At 44.2% G+C, this 20,298-nt stretch overlaps 1 protein-coding gene across 2 annotated transcripts in view; it reads left to right on the top strand.

Annotated features, from left to right (window-relative positions):
- Positions 1-319: 319 nt before the first annotated feature.
- Positions 320-20,298, top strand: part of TNRC6C (trinucleotide repeat containing adaptor 6C) — a 70,316-nt gene continuing 50,337 nt past the window's right edge. For both annotated transcript variants that reach the window (XM_069953607.1, XM_069953606.1), the window contains exons 1-3: positions 320-889; positions 15,764-15,863; positions 17,912-17,933. In XM_069953607.1, the coding sequence (XP_069809708.1) occupies positions 15,801-15,863; positions 17,912-17,933 (85 nt within the window). In that variant the 5' untranslated portion in view covers positions 320-889; positions 15,764-15,800. The remainder of the gene's footprint in view (positions 890-15,763; positions 15,864-17,911; positions 17,934-20,298) is intronic.

The following is a 20,298-nucleotide window of genomic DNA, read 5'->3' as shown; positions in this document are numbered from 1 at the left end:
TCCCCTGTTAAGTGTGCTTTACTAAGCCCCCACTCCAATCCTCCAGCTGCAGACAAGTCCTCCATTATCTACACTGGTGTCACAGAACAAGTGGTCTTGTTGCCAATGCCAACCAGTATCCGGCGAAATATAGGTAATGAAAGCTGCACTGCGATTGGCCGCAGCGGACAGTGACGTCACGTCTCCTCTCGTCCACAGCCAGCACTAACTATTCCAGACATGCGCTTTCCCCGGCGGACTACTCTGCGCATGCGCACTGTGCCATCTGTTAAAGCTGTCAACTGGAAAAAAAAAAAAACATAAACAACCCATAAGCCCGCCTAATAGAAGGCGGGAGGGGGCGGTAATGATCACGCCCATATTTAGAGTACGCCGTCAATCATCTTGACACGCCCCCTAGTCGTTTCCCTTTACCGCCCAGCACCAAGGTGGACACGCCCCTTTGAGAACTTAGCAGCCTATGAACGTTCCGAACGACTGTCAGCCCCCAGCGTCTCATTTGCATAGCCGCGCCCCTCCCTTGGCTTCTTGTCAGTTAGCAACAAAATGGCCGCAGCTGCCCATTTTCTGCCTCCCGTCAGCGGAACAGCGTTAGCGCTCTGAGGGGAAAGCCGAGGACGAGAGCGAGCAGCCGGAGAGGAAGCCCTCCCCCCGCACACACCGAGGTGACAGCGCCCTGCGGAGGGAGCCTGGCCGTGTCCCGGGGGAGAGGCGCGCGCACCGGAGCCCTCACTCCTCCGCCTCCCTGGATTCCGCTGGGTCTCCCCGGAGCCCCCTCCTCCGCCTCAGACGATCTCCAAAGCGGCGGCTGATTGACAGGAGGGAATCGGTCATCGAGAGCCCTCCGGTACCGACACTGCCATCAAGAAACGGAGGGAGAGGAGACCAGGTACGCGGGGGAGGCGATCCGTCATCTCCGCAGGATGATGGGGGTTGTGGGCTGCGATCCAGGGCAGCGCTACAGGCGCCCGCAGGGGTCAAAAGTCATTGATTTCATGTCAAAAGCCATATATGGTGCAGTGACGGCTGTCACCGCTAGAGGCGCTCTACTCAGCCCATCATTGTTCCCTGCTTGGCCATCACCTGACCATAGAGAGGTCTGATCGCTGGTTCAGTCATTGTGGATCAGATGCTTAAAGGGATCAGAACCCTTTTTAATGTAGGATATCAGCTAGACTGGCACTTAGTGGGTGTGCCGAGTCTCAGCCAATCAGAAGCGCTCCAGGAGCCGTTGTGATGGACACAGCCTCACTGCCGCTTGCTTGTAAATAATCGAATTTCCACTATAATTTTAAGATCACATGTGACGTTCTTGTCAGGACCTGTGGTTCATGATGGGAGTTGTAGTTGGGGAACGCAGTCATAGAGAATGTGACTTTGTTTCGATCACTTTCAGGGGTGTCAAACTCAGGCCCCTCCAGCTGTTGCAAAACTACAATTCCCATCATGCCTGGACAGCCGAAGGCTGTCCAGGCATGATGGGAGTTGTAGTTTTGTAACAGCTGGAGGGCCTGAGTTTGACACCTGTGCTTTAAATGGTCACAGTTCCTCCCCCCCCCCCCCCCCAGAAATATGTTTTTACCGCTAGGGCTCTCACTTCCCTGCAATTTGCTGTTCACTATCTGTTGTTAGGGGAATTCTGTCTGGTAACAGCAAGACAGAACATGGGAAGTGAGGGCAGGGTTTATCTGCTGTTGTGTGGACTGTGTGGATGCAAGTTGAGGCTGTCTGTTTTTGTCACTTCATTCATGTTGTCCTTTAAAGTGACTGAACCACCAGGCCCAGGCAGAAGCACTGGAGGCGGCCGACCCACCGCCAGTGGGAAGAACCCCCAGCCCGTCCATGACGTGACTCCGTTAGAATCAATGGCACCCTAGCTGGAGTTTCTTCCCACTAAGGGTGGGTCGGCCCGCCTCCAGTGCTTCAGCCTAGGCCTGGTGGTACAGTCACTTTAAGGGAAAGGAAGTTCACGTGTGTGCACCGCTGGCAAACAACCCAGCTGTGGTCCTGTGAATAAGCTGAGCACCATGGAGAAGACTCTCATAATCTCAGGGAAATCACTGATTTAAAGGGTTAATCCACCAAACCATGCAGGTGTTCAAAATTTTTTTGAAAGGACAAGTTCCCTTTAAGGATGTCACCTAGTGAGGGACTCCCCTTTAAGCCCAATTAGTACTTTTTTTTATTTTTTTTTATTTTTTTATTTTTTCCATTATTGGTTTGGTGTTTAAGTTCGGATTTGCCATACCCAGAGCACTGGATAAAAAAAAAATTTTAATCCAGTGCTCTGGGTATGGCAAATCCGAATTTAAACATATGTATAATTTTTTTTTTTTTTTTTTCACTGTTGACTGTTGATTTCTGGCTGCTGCACCATTTCGGGGCAGAAGACAACCAGACTCTGTAGCGATTACCCTAAGAAGTGTGTGAAAGCGGCCTCAGGTATGTGGGGTGAATGGCGTTCATCTGCGGAGTCCGGCGGGGAGGTGGCGGTGTGTACTCTAATCCCAGCATTATTGGGTTAAAGGTTAATAGGCATTGTACTCTCTCACGTAAAACCTGGGCTGAATGGGATTACACGCCTGGGTAACGTCGGCGCACACTGCTCTACAGCCGCCAGTTCTTCATCAGAAATTATATCCAATGCATTTTTGCTTTTATCCAGTGGGGGGAGTCGGATTTAGAGCGTAAAACTGTTCCCAACCTCTTGGATCGCTCTGCCTGCCCTGTCGGTACGTTGTTTCTTTTGCGTCTACTAGGTTTGTCCAATAGTATTCTATTATTCAGTAAACGTTAGGGGTCGAGGGAGACTAATGGGCAGTCAGGGAGTTGCCCATAGCAGCCAGTCAGATTCCAGCTTTTGTTTTAAAAATGAAAGGAATCCGATTGGTTGTTGCAAGCCCCTCCCATTTCTGTTTTGACATAGTTTTAATAAATCTCGAGAATAGATGGTGCACCATGTCTAGGGAGTCTGGTTAGGATGCCCTTAGAAGTAGTAAACTCAATGGCTCAAGGATTTTCCTGTTTAAAGGAGAAGTCCGGCCAAAATTAATTTTTGATATGTTGTTACTTATGAAAAGTTATACAAATTTCTAATGTACATTAATTATGGGAAATGCACATATACTGCTATTTCCCTTAATTTAGTAGATCAGGAAGTGTTAGAAATATCTCTGAAGAAGTGACGTCACGACCCAGGGTGTAATTCCTATGGAGTGTCCAGCAGGGGGCGCTCTCTATATAGAAGTCTATGGGACTTTATTGTTTCTATGGGTTTCTATGTAATGTAGTGTACAGTGCTTTATTGAATGAATACATCTATGGAATACTTTGGGGAGCAAGTGTTCTTGCTCCCCAAAGTATTGCATAAATGTATTCATTCAATACATTCAATACACAGTAAGCCCGCCGATCCGCCGAATTTCCGCCGCATTCCCGCCGATCCGCCACACGCTGATCCGCCGCATTCCCGCCGATCCGGACCATATACATTGAACTACAGCTCCCATCATCTGCTTCTAGTATGAACAGGTGATGGGAGCTGTAGCTGGGTAATGGATATGACATGCCGCCGGGCGCAGGGGGGAGCCGCTCAGTACACAGGAGCGCTCCCCCCTCCTCCTCCTCCTCCTTCCGTGATAACTTCCGCCTATACCAATGCTGAGTCCCTGCCTGGCCGCCGCTCTCCGCTCACATATACCGGCATCAGCGCGGACACCAGGATGCATCGGGAGCCGGTATGTATGGGGGGGAGAGCGGAGAGCGGCGGCCAGGCAGGGACTCAGCATTGGTATAGGCGGAAGTTATCACGGAAGGAGGAGGGGGAGGGGGGAGCGCTCCTGTGTACTGAGCGGCTCCCCCCTGCGCCCGGCGGCATGTCATATCCATTACCCAGCTACAGCTCCCATCACCTGTTCATACTAGAAGCAGATGATGGGAGCTGTAGTTCAATGTATATGGTCCGGATCGGCGGGATTGCGGCGGATCAGCGTGTGGCGGATCGGCGGGAATGCGGCGGAAATTCGGCGGATCGGCGGGCTTACTGTGTATTGAATGTATTGAATGAATACTTTATGCAATACTTTGGGGAGCAAGGACACTTGCTCCCCAAAGTATTCCATAGATGTATTCATTCAATAAAGCACTGTACACTACATTACATTACATTACATAGAAACCCATAGAAACAATAAAGTCCCATAGACTTCTATATAGAGAGCGCCCCCTGCTGGACACTCCATAGGAATTACACCCTGGGTCGTGACGTCACTTCTTCAGAGATATTTCTAACACTTCCTGATCTACTAAATTAAGGGAAATAGCTCTATATGTGCATTTCCCATAATTAATGTACATTAGAAATTTGTATAACTTTTCATAAGTAACAACATATCAAAAATTAATTTTGGCCGGACTTCTCCTTTAACAATGGTTGGCGGCCCGATGATGCTATGGGACATATGTGAAAGGCGTTGGGCAGGGTTAATTTGCGTTGGGGCACCGTCACAGATTTTGTTTGGTGAAATCCCGCAAAATAGTAACCTGGCAGACCCCTAAAGTCAGTGTGATCACTAAGGCCCCCTTCACACGTCCGGAAAAACCACACGGATTTCTGGACGCATAGACTTTCATTAGTCACGGACACCGTTCTGGATTTTTCCGGAAGGGTGTCCGTTCCGGAAAATAGATCCGGAAAAAATAGGACATGTCCTATTTATGTCCGGAATTCCGGTCCGGACGCCCCCATAGAAATCTATGGGAGCACCGGAATCACGGGCACTTTCCTGATGTGCATCAGGAAAGTGCCCGGGATTCCGGACAGGTTAAGAGGCCGCTGGCACGCCCGCACACTTTTCTGCCGGGCACCTGCAACCTCAGCACACCTCTCTGCTGGGCCGCCCGCTCGCACCCGTCCATCCAGCCTGCAGGAGTGCAGCCCCCATTATGCCCTGCAACCTGGATGGCCACAGGCTGCAGAAGTACAACTCCCATCATGACCTGTCAGCCGGGCATGATGGGAGTTTTACTTCTGCAAGCTGTGACCATCTAGTTTGCAGAAATACATCTCCCATCATGTCCTATTTTTTCTTCTGATCAGGAAATCCTGAAGGCTTTTCCTGATGGTTTTCTGAAGCTAAAAACGGATTACTGTCAGGAAATCCTGATACTTTCCTGATGACATTTGAGGTGTCCTGATCAGGATTTCCTGACAGTAAAAACTGACACGGACGTGTGAATGGGGCCTAAGAATCTGTCATAGTCCGTCGTGCAACCGACCAACTCTATCGGACTGGGCAGATACTCTCCCTCCATTAAATCAGAAATGTCTGTATTCTCTATCGGTGGGAGTCCCAGCTTTTAAGCAATCTGTTGCATCAGCTGTAGCTACAGTGTGAGCTCCTGTCTCTTTCCAATGTGAACACTGTCAGGTAGGAGTAGTAGTCATCTGTTTGTCCTCGTCATTGAGAATTAACCTAATTGTTCTCACGTTGAGGTTACTCCCCATAGTTCATAGTGTGAAGCTTATAAGGATGCTGCTGTGCTTCTCTCTGCCTTGTGTGACTGCACAGGAGCGCAGCGCGCATGTCTGCAGCCTTAAGATGGATCTCGGGAGACTTGTATTGTTTACTATGGAAGGACTTGGTTTGCCGGAGCTGAGATCTGCTTTGGGATGCAGCTCTCGGCTTCATGTGACAGCTGCCGGTCCAGAGGGATCCTCTTCATTACCCGAGTGCTGGATGGAAGTTACTTAAGATAGTCCAGGGCTTATTTGTGGTGTAGTGAAAAGTCAGGCGATTTTCTATTAAACTTCATTTACAGGTAGTCGCAGCGGTATGAGACGCAGCGGACGTGATGGGGCCATGAAATGCAATGGTCGTACAAGAACTGTCCGCATGCTCTAACTCGACTCCTGCAAACATGGTTGGCATGGTTGGCAGGATTATTCAGTGTATCAGTTCTTATATGAAAAGTAGAGACTCGAGCACGATTGGGTCCATCCAAACCCCAGCATGCATGAAATGCCAAGTTGGATGCAGCCCGAGTGAGTCAGGGAAACATGGTAACAACCTATGGTTTTACACAAAGCTTTACAAAGAAAACAGTACCCGCACTACCCTCCAGGCACAGCTGCTATTGGATTGCGAGATGAGGTTGCATATACCAAAAACACTGCATCGGGTGCTCCTCATGAAATACAAAAACATTCATACGTATATCTGTAGAAGAGAAAAAAAAAGGTTGGAGGGCACTCACCGTACTGATGTGTAAACTTTATTCCACAAGCTATTACAGCTGTTTCGTGCACATGCACGCTTCGCCTGACAAAGCACGCAAAACAGCTGTAATAGCTCGTGCTAATTAGTGGTTGCCGTCCGAGCCCGCTACAGATGAACCGGCTGGAATTTTAAAGCTTGTATGGAATAAAGTTTACACATCAGTACGGTGAGTGCCCTCCAACTTTTTTTTTTTTTCCTCTCTTTTACGGATAAACCTATGGTTTTATCTATGTTTTCCAGGCAGCCTTAGGGCTGCATCCAACTTCTTCATCCACCGGTAATCAAATGTCGCACACTCTGGTTCGCTTATCTCTAATTATAATCCTGCTTGGTATGGCTAGGTTCACACTGCGTTCTCAGCATCCGTTTAACGGATCCGTTTTTTGCAAAAAAAAACGAATTGCAGAAAATGGATGCATTTGTGTGCGTTTACACGGAGCGATAATTCGCCCTATCTAACGATTTTGAAGTAACAATGTGGTTTTTTTTTTTAATAACGATCAGCGTTTAGACAGAACAATATATTATTTGGAAAATTCGTTATTGCGATCGTTTTAAGATCGCTTAAGCCCATCTCACACACCAGGTGAATCGGTGAAGGACTGTTAACACGAAGCGATTTGCAAATTTTTAGTGAACGACCAACAACGATTTGAGAACACGTTGAAAGATCACAATGAACGATTTCTCGCTTGATCGTTCGCTGTGTTTACACGAGCCGATTATCGCTCAAATGCGATCATTATCATGAAATTTCGAACGATAATCAGTCTGTGTAAACGCACCATTAGAAGCAGTTTGGTAACCCCTGAGGCATAACCCCCCCATTTGATGTTTTTAATTTCTGCTCCCATAGTCCATCAGTAACCCCTACTCCCATCATTGACATTTATATTTATGTAATGCAAATCCTCCCCCCGCACAGGGGCAGCTTGGTCAGTGCACTTTCACAGACAAAATGTCATGGAAGATCAGTATGGAATGCTGTGCTACCATTGGCCAAATAACTACAGGAAAGGAAGTCCTGTGTGTACTACTGGCTTACAGCCCAGCTGATACTGCTCTGGGCAGTTCATCACATGGACAGAGGTGGCAGCAGAGAGCACTGTGTCAGGATGCAAAGAGTACACCATTTCCTGCAGGACATACAGCAGCTGATATGTACAGGGAGACTTGAGGTTTTTTTTTAATAGAAGTAATTCTCATATCTGTATGACTTTCTACTGTCTGGCTGAAATAGTAATAAAACCACATATAATTTTCATGAAGCAAATATGAAACTTATTTTCCACAAATCTGCTACTACAGTTTATACTAATGATAATGACTGGTGGTCATAAGTTTCCATACTCTTGGGTCGCAGTCAGTAAAACCCATATTTCTCTCCTTCAGACAACAATCTATAGTTTTAGCATCTGCTTTGTACCTGATATGAGGAATTTTTCCAACAAATGTTCACAAACGGACCATATAAAAATAATATATAAATCGGAAATCCAGTGGTCAGAAGTTTACAGAGGCGACTGTGCATTTTTCTTCCAGAAGGCGTAACTCAACTTATTGTCTCATCTACGAAACCTTGTAAGGACTTGTTTTTTGCAGGACCAATTTGTACTTTGTAATATCCTTCAATTTACCATAAAGTATATTGCAAAACAGGGGGAAAATTTTTTAGGTGAAACTGAAGGGAAAAAAAATTATTTGCAGATTTGAGCTTTTATGCCACTGACTGTGCGATAAAATAGTTGTTTATATTCCTTAGGTTAATACGATTAAAACCGTACCCCATTTATACTGTTTTCTTCATGTTACTGTTTTTATTTTTTAAAAAAACTTTTTGTTAGTAAACAATTTGAATCTCTTTCTAAACTTTGTAATTTTTATTTTTTAAATTTTCTACCTCAGATGCTGTATGGGGGCTTTTTTTTTTTTTCTTTATTAGTACCATAATTTGACGATTTATTCACTTTTTATTCTTTTTTTTTAGGGTAAGAATCCTTTTTACGTTTATGTTGATAACATTTATATTTTTTATTTAAATAAAATTATTTTCAAAAAGGGAAAGGGATTTAAAGTGTCACTGTCTTTATAACTTTCAAAATCTAAATCAGCAGTAGATGTGATATAAAGCAAGTTTGCAATTTACTTTCAATATTTTTTGTTGTTGTTATCATGCTGTAAAATAACGCTGTACTCACCAGAAAATCAGGTCCAGTCTCCAGAAGGCAGATTTTCTGACTTGTGCTTGTTGGAATTCCGGCCAGTACAGAGAGTCACAGCTCAATGTGTCCATCAGTCACATGACTGCCTTCTCTCTGTGAGCGCTCAGATGGCCTGGGGTACACAGGACTTCCTGTCTTCTGTTTTGTCATTTTTAGAAAAAAAATCAGAAAACAGGAAGTGCCGTGCTTTCCATGATAACTACAAAAAAAATGAATGTAAATTGCAAACTTGCTTTATAGCACATCAGCTATTGATTTAGCTTTTGAAAGTTTTAACGACTGCGACATTATATATAATATATATATATATATATATATATATATATATATATATATATATATATATATATAAATAATATATATATATAATTTTTTTTTTCCCCCTAGAGGGCTTGTATGAGATCTGGATTGATCATACAGATCAATGTATTGTATTGATCCTTGAGATCTATCTTCTGTTGGTACAACCACGGAGGCCTAGTAAAGCCGATCATGTTCCATACCCTTATATTACCAATGACATTTACTGACACCTTTTAATTGCCCCCCCCCCCCCTCCTCAATAACCTCTGTAAGCTTCAGTGAACTGTAGACACGAGACTGCTGCTGTCCGCTGAGGATCTACCACGCACTACTGACTTCAGAGTTGGCAGATCCTCTTCAATCTTGGATCAGTAGACAGAAACCAAGTGACCATGGCAGGAATAAATGCCAGACGTTCAAGATGAATCGTAGGCAAAAAAAAAAAAGTGCTTGAATCTAATTCATGGCAGTGTATAACTTTCTATACTAAGAATTAGACCGTTCTAGTAATTCTTGGCCAAGGTCTTTGTGCAGCCTGTATACTCCGGACTAGTGTATTTCGTGCTGGTGATCTATAAGCACAGTATGGATTGAGCCCATGGGGGTGGGGTGGTGGTGGGGGTTAATGCCTTTTATATAACTGGATTTACTTATGACCCACAATGTAATCTATGTTCCAAGATCTGCACTTCTCCATTCTGATCTGCTCAGTCCACAATCTGCCATCTGTTATCATGCTACTTCCTTGTTACACACCTCGATAAGTAGACTGATCAGCGCCCGGGGACTCATGTCCTCATCACGTGACTACTTACACACCGCCGCTTCCTTGGTCCCGGTGTAAAACCTTTTGCCTGACATTACAAATCACCAGAAATAAACAGTTACCAGCATGTCTGCTATAATATAATATTACATAGTGCTCGTTTATTGGGGGACACGGTACTTAATATTATACCCTTATTATAAGCCATTTCTACAGTCTGCCTCCTTCAGAGCTGAAATCTCCCAGCTCACTTTGGTGGCTTAATGTACTGTCTGTACACAGGTGTTGACAGATATATCCCTAGTTGTTTAGCTGGTTATTTTATTACAGTGCAAGCGAAGTAATTCAGTGCAGTTACCAAGTTCCTTTCTGTGCAGGTGTTCACTGCCTGTTACTACGCTCAGTCTGTCTCTGGTAACAGAGACCAAGACAGATATGTATGTCTATATAAGATCTAATAAATGATCAGTGGTAAGCATATATTTTAAAGGGATCTTTAGTAGTTTAACTCTTTCCTGAAATTTGATGTACGTGTAAGTCAGAATGCTGGGCAAGGCGTATAAGGCAGGTTAAAGGGGTAGTGCGGCGCTAAACAATTATTCACTAAATAACACACATCACAAAGTTATACAACTTTATAATGTATGTTATGTTAGTGAATCGCCCCCTTCCCCGTGTTTTCCCCCACCCACACCAGACCCGGAAGTGTAGTGCTCTATACATACCTGCTTCTTGCCGGCCCCCGTCCGCCATCTTGTGCCAATGATGTCATCTTCGGACTGACGGCCGAACCGCTCCGATCGTCCCTAGTGCCGGCCTCCCTCTGCCGCGTCATCAGCTGCTCAGCCGCAATTGGCTGAGCACAGTTATGCTCAGCCAATCGCAGCTGAGTAGCTGATGATGCGGCAGAGGGCGGCCGGCACTAGGGGTCTGGTTTGGGTGGGGGGAAACACGGGGAAGGGGGCCATTCACTTACATAACATACATTACAAAGTTGTATAACTTTGTAATGTGTGTTATTTAGTGAATAATTGTTTAGCGCCGCACTACCCCTTTAAGAGTGGGTGCGGCAGTGTTATGTAACAGACTTGAGTTATCAGTGGCTGGTATCAGAGAGAACTCTGGTCCCAGCTATTTAACCCCCCTACAAGCACCTCTGACATTTGATTGCTTCCCCTCAACACGTTTGGACAGTGATGACAAAGAGATGAGGTTAATGAAGCGACCGCCGGCTTCCCTTAAACTCTGCTCCGTGTGCCTGGAAAAGCTGGATCCAGTCCTGGGAAACATCTTCCTGCGGCACTGAAATCAAAGGCAGCCGTCTGCTAACAATGAGCTTCTCTCCGTTAATACTGTAAATCCGTTCAATTCTTGTTAAAAGTAAAATGAATGTTTTAAGTTTCAAAATTTTTAATTTAAAAATTAATATAAAAATGTATCAGATAACTATAAAAAAATGATTTTGCTGCCTGTTTAAAACGTAAACGAAACGTAGTTAAAACAGAGTTAAAACAAAAAAGCCCCCTTAGCGGGTGATCCTGCATGCGAAGTGTGTAGCAGCAGCCAGATCCTCATTCATATTCCAGGCGAGTTGTTCCTACTGAAGTGGGAAGAATATGTCGGATCTGTATTCGCGGCTGTAGTGATGCGGCAGCTGGGCGAGTGCCAGAGAAGGAGACCCACAGGTAAGGATTCTCAGGGCGTGTAGTAAACATCTCTAGTGTGCCTCCTCTGAAGACCTCCCACAGGAGATCCCATTCAGCATGTTTTAGAGGGTGAAACTAAAGACACAAAAAGGTATTTTTTTTTTTTTTCTTTTCTTTTTACAGGTTTGGGAGGTTTTGGTAGTAGAACAAGTTGTGGGACATCCCCTTCGATCTCCTAAATGAATTTAATTTACAACTTACTGTAAATGGTCACTGGCGTTTGATAAAACGTCCCCCTTATGTGATTCCTACTCCATTTACCAAAAATTACTTCTTACCCCAGTAAACAGCTCTAAAGTCTTGACCTTTCTGCTGTCCACTGCCTGTGGAGGAAATATGGTCTCTAACAACCGCAGGATGGGAGGACGAGGCTTAGCTATAGGTGTGTGGGAGTAAGATGGAGTTTAGAGCTTAGGCTGTCTTCCTGTTCAAGACCCATGTTGTACCTGAAAGGTAAATCAAAGCTTCCCTCTTGCCACCCGTGAAGGTGGGGGTTGGCTGTCCCTTGTGTAAATACCAGGGTTCCTTCCCCTTATTCCTTTAGCTTCTTAGCAACAGCAGTATGTAATCCCTTCCTCGCTGTTCTGCTGTTTTTTTTGGTTATGCTAAATTAGCACCTTTCAAACCCAGTACATCAGTAACCCCTTTTCTTTTCACGTGGTCAAGTTGTGTGCTTAAAATTGTCCTCCATCCTGGTCTGTCCAGTGCTCTTCAGCTCGGTTTATGGCATAACAGAGAGGAGTATGTGTTGTGTTTGGACAGGTAAGAAAAGGAAAGGAGGAACCTGTTAGAGTATGTTCACTTTGAGTAAATCAGGTGGAATCCTGCGTGTCTTAGGGCCCTATTCCACGGGACGATTATCGTTCACATAATTGTTAACGATAAACGATCCAAACGACCGCTATTGCGAAAGACCTGAAATCGTTCACCCATTTACATGGAACGATAATCGTTACTTATGATCGTTCTTGCGGTCGCCTTGTCGTCGCTATTGCGTTCGTCACTACTGCGAACGACCGAACGACGTCTTATTCAATGCGAACGATCCAGGTCTTATTAAACGATCAACGATTTCTCCTTCGGCTGTTAATTGTTAACTGCTATTCAACCGAACAATTATCGTTTAGATTCGACTTAACGATAATCTGAACAATAATCGTCCCGTGGAATAGGGCCTTTAGTGTGACACTGCTTCTCTTAACCCCCTCCCTCCCTTCTTGAAGACATTTGTTGCTCTGAATAGGTTAGCAGAATGTGGTGACCAGGCGTCCTTCATGTATCTGGTATCGTCCCCTGGTGCAGAATACATGATTGTACCTACCTAGCACCATCCTATGCTGCACTTATGGTGCGTTTACATGGAGCGATTATCGTAGAATTTTCGCAATAACTATCGCATTCGAGCGATAATCAGCTTGTGTAAACAATCGTCGGTTGCTCGCTAACAAATTGCAGATCGTTTCATGTAAACAGTCTTTCAAAGATTCACCCTATGTGTGAGATGGGCTTAAGCGATCTTAAAAACGATTGCAATAACTTTTCTAATGAAATTTCTAGCGATTTTTCAAATGTTTTTTTTTTTCATCTAAACGCTATATTCGTATAAAAAAACAAATTGTTGCTTCAAAATCGTTAAACGATTGATTGGGCGAATTATCACTTTATGTAAACGGACTATTACACGGAACGATTATCATTCGAATTTTAAGCGCATTTGAGCGATAATCGTCTTATGTAAACACAGCAAATGATTGTTAGCCATCTGCGAATTTTTAGCAAAAGACCTTGTGTAAACAGTCCTTCACTAATTAACCCTGTGTGTGAGATGGGCTTAAAGGGGTAGTGCGCCCCTCTGTCGCGTCATAACTTGGCTGAGCACAGTTATGCTCAGCCAATCGCGGCTGAGCTGCTGATGACGCTGCATAGGGGGGCCAGCATGAGGGACGGATGGAGCGGTTTGGCCGGCCTCCCGAAGATTACATCATTGTCCCAAAATGGCGGACGGGGGTCGACACAAGATGCAGGGAGTATAATGCACCACACTTCCGGGTCTAGCGTGGGTGGAGGGAAACACTGGGAAGGGGGTCATTCACATAACACACATTACAAAATTGTATAACCTTGTAATGTGTGTTATTTTGTAAATAATTGTTTAGCGCCGCACTACCCCTTTAAGCGATCTTAAAATGATCGCAATAACATTTTCCAAACAATATATCGTTTAATCTAAACACTGATCGGTATAGAAAACACATCGGTACTTCGAAATCGTTAATCGTTCGATTGGGCAAATGATCGCTCAGTGTAAACATAGCATTACACTGCAGAAGCCATCACAGACCGCTACTGCATTGCAGAATAGATTCATAGCTGGAATTAAAATTTATTATTATTGTTATTATTATTTATTATTATTTATTATTATTAAATAATAATAATATTATTATTATCTTTTGCTTTTTGTTGTCCACTTAGTATGGTTGTTTGCACCTAGCTGTATAGTGTATTTGTGGCCTGCTAATCTGTATACCCTGGTAAGCAGCTAGTGTTTACCATTAAGGATTGTAGTGCGGCCTGGGATTAGGCGGCAGGCTTTTTCTGTGCTGGTTTACAAGCCTGAAGGACCCTTGATAGCAGGAGAAAGCTATTTGAGCAGCCTTCTGGCATTTTTATGGCTGGCTGCCCAGATTGGATTCCCCCTCTCCTCCGGCTCTCTAGTCTGCTGATTGCTCTGGAGGGTCGCAGAAGGTGCAACTTATTTCCTAACCTCTATCAGAGGCAAAGACAACAACGGCATTGTGTGGCTGTACACCACATGATTCCGCTCCTGGCCAGGGACCGATCCGTTTTCTTTATATTTTCACCTATTTCAGTCCTGTCACTTGGTTTTCTGTTATTATATAGATGAGGTTACGTTGTCCATGTATAAGGATGGACATAATGTGGCATGTCTGTCTTGATGCAGCATCCTCATGTTAATTGGACTTTGTGAGGAGATACCCTTAAAGTGTACCTGTGTGGTGTCAGGTGACCTCTCGGGATAAGCTGCTATACGTGTTATATAACATTTATATGGCATTTTCTTCAGGTTTCTTCTCGGTAGGCTTCATTTTTAGTTGTCCCTGAGATTGTAGGGGGTGGCCAATGTGCCTTCCATACACTGCCCCCATATAGGAGACGGGATCCTGCACCTTTTTCTTTATAGTGCACCTCAAAGTGTACCTGTTGTCATAAGGACGTGTCAAATGTTTTCATCGGTCCAGGTCTTAGTGTTTAGACCCGTACCGGTTGAGAGAGGAAAAATCAGAGTTGGGCTCATAATGTGAGTCTATGGAGCCCTAGGCTTTACCCTCCCCATAGAGAACACAGGAACGCTTGGCCATGCTAAACATTCCTGTTTATGGGAAGAATGGGGGTCATGTGGGAGAGAACTTATGTCCAGTTATTAAAAGTTTAAGGCCACCTTTAGAAGAGGCAACAGCATGGAGGACTTTATAGAGCAGTAGTTAACAGTCTAAGCTGTCAGATCAAACACTCACACGTTTTATGGCAGTCTATTTGGCTATGAGCGCCTAACTTCATCATGGGACGCCGACCCCACGTGCAGCTGACATTGCTCCTAGGACTCAGGACTCATCTAGATTAACAGAAGTCATCTACATCACTGTAAACAATTGACTGAGTGACTTATTCTGTTGACCAAGTGAGGGTTCACAATATATGTAAATATTTGTATATATTGGTATTCAATTAAAGGGGAACTCTGGTGTATTTTTTTTTTCTTCTTTCAAATCAACTGGAGTCAGAAAGTTATATAGATTTGTAATGTACTTCTATTTAAAAATCTCCAGTCTTCCCATACTTATCAGCTGCTGTATGTCCTGCAGGAATTGGTGTATCCTTTCCAGTCTCTGCTGCCACCTCTGTCCAGAGCAGGAGCAAATCCCCATAGAAAAACTCTCCTGCTCGAGATAGTAGTACCTGACCTGGACAGAGGTGGCAGCAGAGAGCACTCGAAAGAATACATCACTTCCCGCAGGACATACAGCAGCTAATAAGTACTGGAAGACTGGAGATTTTCTTTAAATACAAAATTTATATAACTTTCTGACACCAGTTGATTCCAAAGTAAAAAAAATGGCTAAATTCCCCATTTATAAAATTGCACCAATAGAGTTTTTTTTTTTTTTTTTTTTTTGCAAGCTTTAAACTGTTGCTATAACCTCTTCACTATCAACAGTGAGACATAGATCTCTCTTTACAGTCAGAGACTTCTACAACAAATCTGCTCTGTGTGAATAAAGCCTAAATGAATGCGACCACTATTGTCCTATGACAGACAAATCTAAGAAGTTCCCAGTACTTAGCCGGCTCTTTCTATGTACCTGTTCACACAGTGCTCCCCTGTTTATAAGGGCGCGATCCCTATAACCTGCTCATACTGCTCTTCATGGAGGGTTCACAATTGTTTCTTTCTTTCTTCCTCAGGGACATAGAGCCAGAGACTCAAAAAGAGGAACATTTGATGGAAGAAAAGAAAAAGAAAAAGCAGGAAGAAAAGAAGAAGAAGGAAGGTGCCCAGAAAAAGGTCAGGGTTGGTTTCTTTTTGGACATTGTATTTGGCAAAGATTTCCCTCTAATTAAAATACCAGAGTCCTGATGGCGGAGGCCGAATCTGCTGGAGATGGATGGGAACCGCTCTCAGGATACTGGGAAGCTCTGAAGTTCTTGCACTTAGAAAGCGTCAAGGAGGCAATTAGCAGTAGAGAGGCCGTAGTCTGCCCTCTCCAACCTGTAGCAGACCCTCTCACATGCCCTGTGTCTCTACTGTGCCCTTCCTTACCCCTCACTCTCTGCTGTACACACTCTTTCCCCTTGCTCTCTGTTCCCCCTTCGGTTTTTCATTCTGTGTTCTCAGTTTCCCCCCTCTGTCTCTGTCATGCACTCTTTTGCTCTGTGTTTATTGTGTGCTCCATATCACCCCCCTCTGTGGTGCGTTCTTTCACCCCTATCTCTTTGCCGTACACTTTTTTTTTTGCCTCATGTCTCTGTCATCCACTCCTTAGCTTGCCCTTCTTCACCCCCACACGGTTTGTACCCTCTTTCTCCCCCTCTGTTGTGCCCCCTCTAACCACTGTCTTTTTGTCACATGCTTTCTTTCTCTCTCTCTTTTTCTCTTTCTTTCTCTTTTTCTCTTTCTTTCTCTTTTTCTCTTTCTTTCTCTTTTTTTCTCTTTCTTTCTCTTTTTCTCTTTCTTTCTCTTTTTCTCGCTCTTTCTCTTTTTCTCGCTCTCTCTCTTTCTCTCGCTCTCTCTTTCTCTCGCTCTCTCTCTTTCTCTCGCTCTCTCTCTTTCTCTCGCTCTCTCTCTTTCTCTCGCTCTCTCTCTTTCTCTCGCTCTCTCTCTTTCTCTCGCTCTCTCTCTCTCTCTCGCTCTCTCTCTTTCTCTCGCTCTCTCTCTTTCTCTCGCTCTCTCTCTTTCTCTCGCTCTCTCTCTTTCTCTCGCTCTCTCTCTTTCTCTCGCTCTCTCTCTTTCTCTCGCTCTCTCTCTTTCTCTCGCTCTCTCTCTTTCTCTCGCTCTCTCTCTTTCTCTCGCTCTCGCTCTCGCTCTCTCTCGCTCTCTCTCGCTCTCTCTCGCTCTCTCTCGCTCTCTCTCGCTCTCTCTCTTTCTCTCTCTCGCTCTCTCTCTTTCTCTCTCTCGCTCTCTCTCTTTCTCTCTCTCGCTCTCTCTCTTTCTCTCTCTCGCTCTCTCTCTTTCTCTCTCTCGCTCTCTCTCTTTCTCTCTCTCGCTCTCTCTCTTTCTCTCTCTCGCTCTCTCTCTTTCTCTCGCTCTCTCGCTCTCTCTCTCTCTCGCTCTCTCTCGCTCTCTCTCTTTCTCTCGCTCTCTCTCGCTCTCTCTCTCTCTCGCTCTCTCTCTTTCTCTCTTTCTCTCGCTCTCTCTCTTTCTCTCGCTCTCTCTCGCTCTCTCTCGCTCTCGCTCTCTCTCGCTCTCTCTTTCTCTCTCTCGCTCTCTCTTTCTCTCTCTCGCTCTCTCTCTTTCTCTCTCTCGCTCTCTCTCTTTCTCTCTCTCGCTCTCTCTCTTTCTCTCTCTCGCTCTCTCTCTTTCTCTCTCTCGCTCTCTCTCTTTCTCTCTCTCGCTCTCTCTTTTTTACCCCTTCTGTCTGCTGCTTGCCTTTACCCTTCTGTCTCACTCTGTTATGCCTCTCTCAGCTGTGTGCTCATTTTCTCAAAACTCTTTTTTTTTCCCCCTCCCTGTCTGTTGCGTGCTCTCCTCTTCCCTGACTGCTTCCTCCACATGCCCTCTCGCTCCTGTGTCTGTAACGCTCTGTCATTCATACTTCTTTTGCCTCCTGTCTCTCTTGTGCTCCCTCTGTCTCTTTCACCTTATGTCTGTCTCACGTACCATCTCTGTTCCTGTCACGCTCCCTCTGTCATGCTCTGTCTTTTGCCCTTCCGTCTCTCACTGTTTCGTACACTCTTTCCTAATCCCTCTCTTGCTGTTGAGCGCTCTCTTTCCTCCCCTGTCTCCCTATTCTTGTATGCTCTTCCCCTTCTCTCTCCCGTTTAGCTTTCTGTCACTTTTTTCCATAGTGTTTTTTTGACCTTCAATTAAAGACTTTTTCTTTCTTTTTGTTTCAGGCTGCTGAACAAAAAACCAAAGGTTAGTGAGCCTCTGCCTCTTGCCCCATTCATATGGATGTCTTGTGAGTTCCCTGGCTGCTCCGTTTCAGTGTTGCAGCCTGCTTGTCTGGCACTGCTGAGGACGGGGTCCCTGCACTCATTGGTATTCAGTGCCGGTACACGGATGGTGAGGGTGCCTGCAGCCTTCATGCTTGTGTGCCTGCCATTTTCTCCTGTATCAGGCCATCCATCTTCCTATACGTTTCATTCACAATGCACCTCAGCCCTGTTCTAGGCCTAATGTTTACTGTGACCGGGGGGATTAGACTCACAATATCTGTCTACATCTACAGTATTGAGCGGCTGCAGAATTAATGTCTGTGCCCCCCCCCCTCTCTCTCTGCTCAGATCACATATTGATGATACATTATCTTAATCTGTGTTTTTTTATTTTTTAGGCAAAATTATTTTATTTTCCTAAAAATCTATTAGAATTTATAGATTTAGCACTACATAATGCAAGTGCAATGTACTAAACTACTTATAATGATTGATGGCCCTCACAAATGTTTCAGAACCTTCGCCATAGATAGGCCTCTAATATTGACGAATGGATTGATCGCTTAAAGTGGTTATGCAGGGTTCGAGAAACATGGCTGCTTTCTTAAAGCGCCACTCTTGTCCTCACCTGGTATTGCAGCTTTGTTCCTTTGATGATGCAATACTGCACTTAACCAGGGGACAGGTGTGGTGCTGTTTTTTTGAAAGAAAGCTGTGTTTATTTTTTTTTCTTCAAATCCTGGATAACCCCCTTTAACCTCTTCATGACCTAAGGTCAGAAATGCACGGATGGTCGGGTCACATTGCAGCAGTGCTCCTCCTTGCCTTCTAATAACCATACGCTTTAATTTTTTTTTCACCTACGGGGCTATAGTTTTTATTTGTACCTTACTGGTGTAAATAGAAATTTTTGATTGATTTTTTTTTTTTTTTTTTTTTTTTGGTATTTAAATTTTTTTCCCCTGATATAATATAACAAATCGGCAATCCTGGTGTTTATTTTCATTTACACTATTCACTGTGCAGGAACAATATTGTTATGTATACTCTATTATTTTTACTTTTTTTTGTTAATTTGTAAAATGGGATGATTTAAACTTTTATTACATTAACTTTTACACTTTACTTAAGGACTTTAGATTGCTTATACCCATTAGATTTCTTATACTGATCAATGCTATTCCATTGCATAGCATTGATCAGTATTATCAGCGTTATTCGCTGATCCAGCTGGAAGGACTATTCTTCCTCTGTCTGTCAGGGAATCTGTTCCGGTCCCGATCAGTCACTGACAGATACTTCTCTTGTCACTGGCCTCCTTAAACTCTTAGATCTCTATAGATTGCGTTGTTTGAATAGAGCCGCGGGTCACAGCTGTATTCATAGCAAAGGAGCCCGGCGCCAATCTCTTACTTCTTCACTATCTGTTATTCCTCCTGGAAATTAGGAATCATCTGAAAACTGGCTTTTGTCATTTCCTTTGTCTAGCTTGTCCCTGTGTGCTGGAAATGTTGAGCCCTCCATTGAATACTGGGAGTTACCCTTCTCCTTGGCAATTTTATTCAGGAGGAATAACAGAAAAGCTACTGTAAGAAAGTGATTCAGAGTGATATATGAGCTATGGAGGGTGGTCTGCTTCTCCAAAGGAGATGGAAATTGGGCAATGGCCATTTCAGATGATGCGCTCGCCATTTTTCAAGAAAATTGTTGCTCAGTCAACAACAGGTGGCGCTGTAGCAGTATTTAATTTGCATAAATTGAGGCTTTGACAAATAAAAAAATACACTCCTTTTAGTGTTAAAGGCAAAGATGTTTTACTGTCATTTTAGCAGAGAGAAATCACAATTGGAGCCGAGCTCTCTACAGTAAGTTCTGGTGCGCAACCTCCTGAGCGTTATGTATTTTACTCCCGGTGGCCTATGGCTGGATTCATGTTTTCCATGCAGTCCTCAGGCCTGTTTTCTATCAAGTTAATTTGTTAAACTAGGATTTAACTACATGCAAAGGGTTAATCTTCTAGAGTAGGACATAACTGCTTGTAAGGAGTTAATCTTGGTCTCTCACACAGAGAACCTGTAGCTGGCACAGCACACTGAGAAGACAGACCACACTGAGACTTTGTTATACATCCGCCTCCATAATACATAAGATGCCTTCATCCTTCATTATTGCTCATGTATAATATTGTCCTGGATTCTGTAAGAGATCAGCACTGATCTTCCTATGTTTACAGACCCCCCACCCCCCACTAGACGCCTTTGGCCTACAAAACACAGCAATTACTGAGCTCAAGGAGATCAGCGACAAAAAATCCAATGGAGTAAATAAATGGAATAAATTTAAAT

The sequence above is a fragment of the Dendropsophus ebraccatus genome, chromosome 14, assembly GCF_027789765.1.
Source record: "Dendropsophus ebraccatus isolate aDenEbr1 chromosome 14, aDenEbr1.pat, whole genome shotgun sequence".
Classification (NCBI taxonomy): domain Eukaryota; kingdom Metazoa; phylum Chordata; class Amphibia; order Anura; family Hylidae; genus Dendropsophus; species Dendropsophus ebraccatus.
Note: the sequence above shows the minus strand (reverse complement) of the source record. Positions and strands in the feature narration are given on the sequence as shown.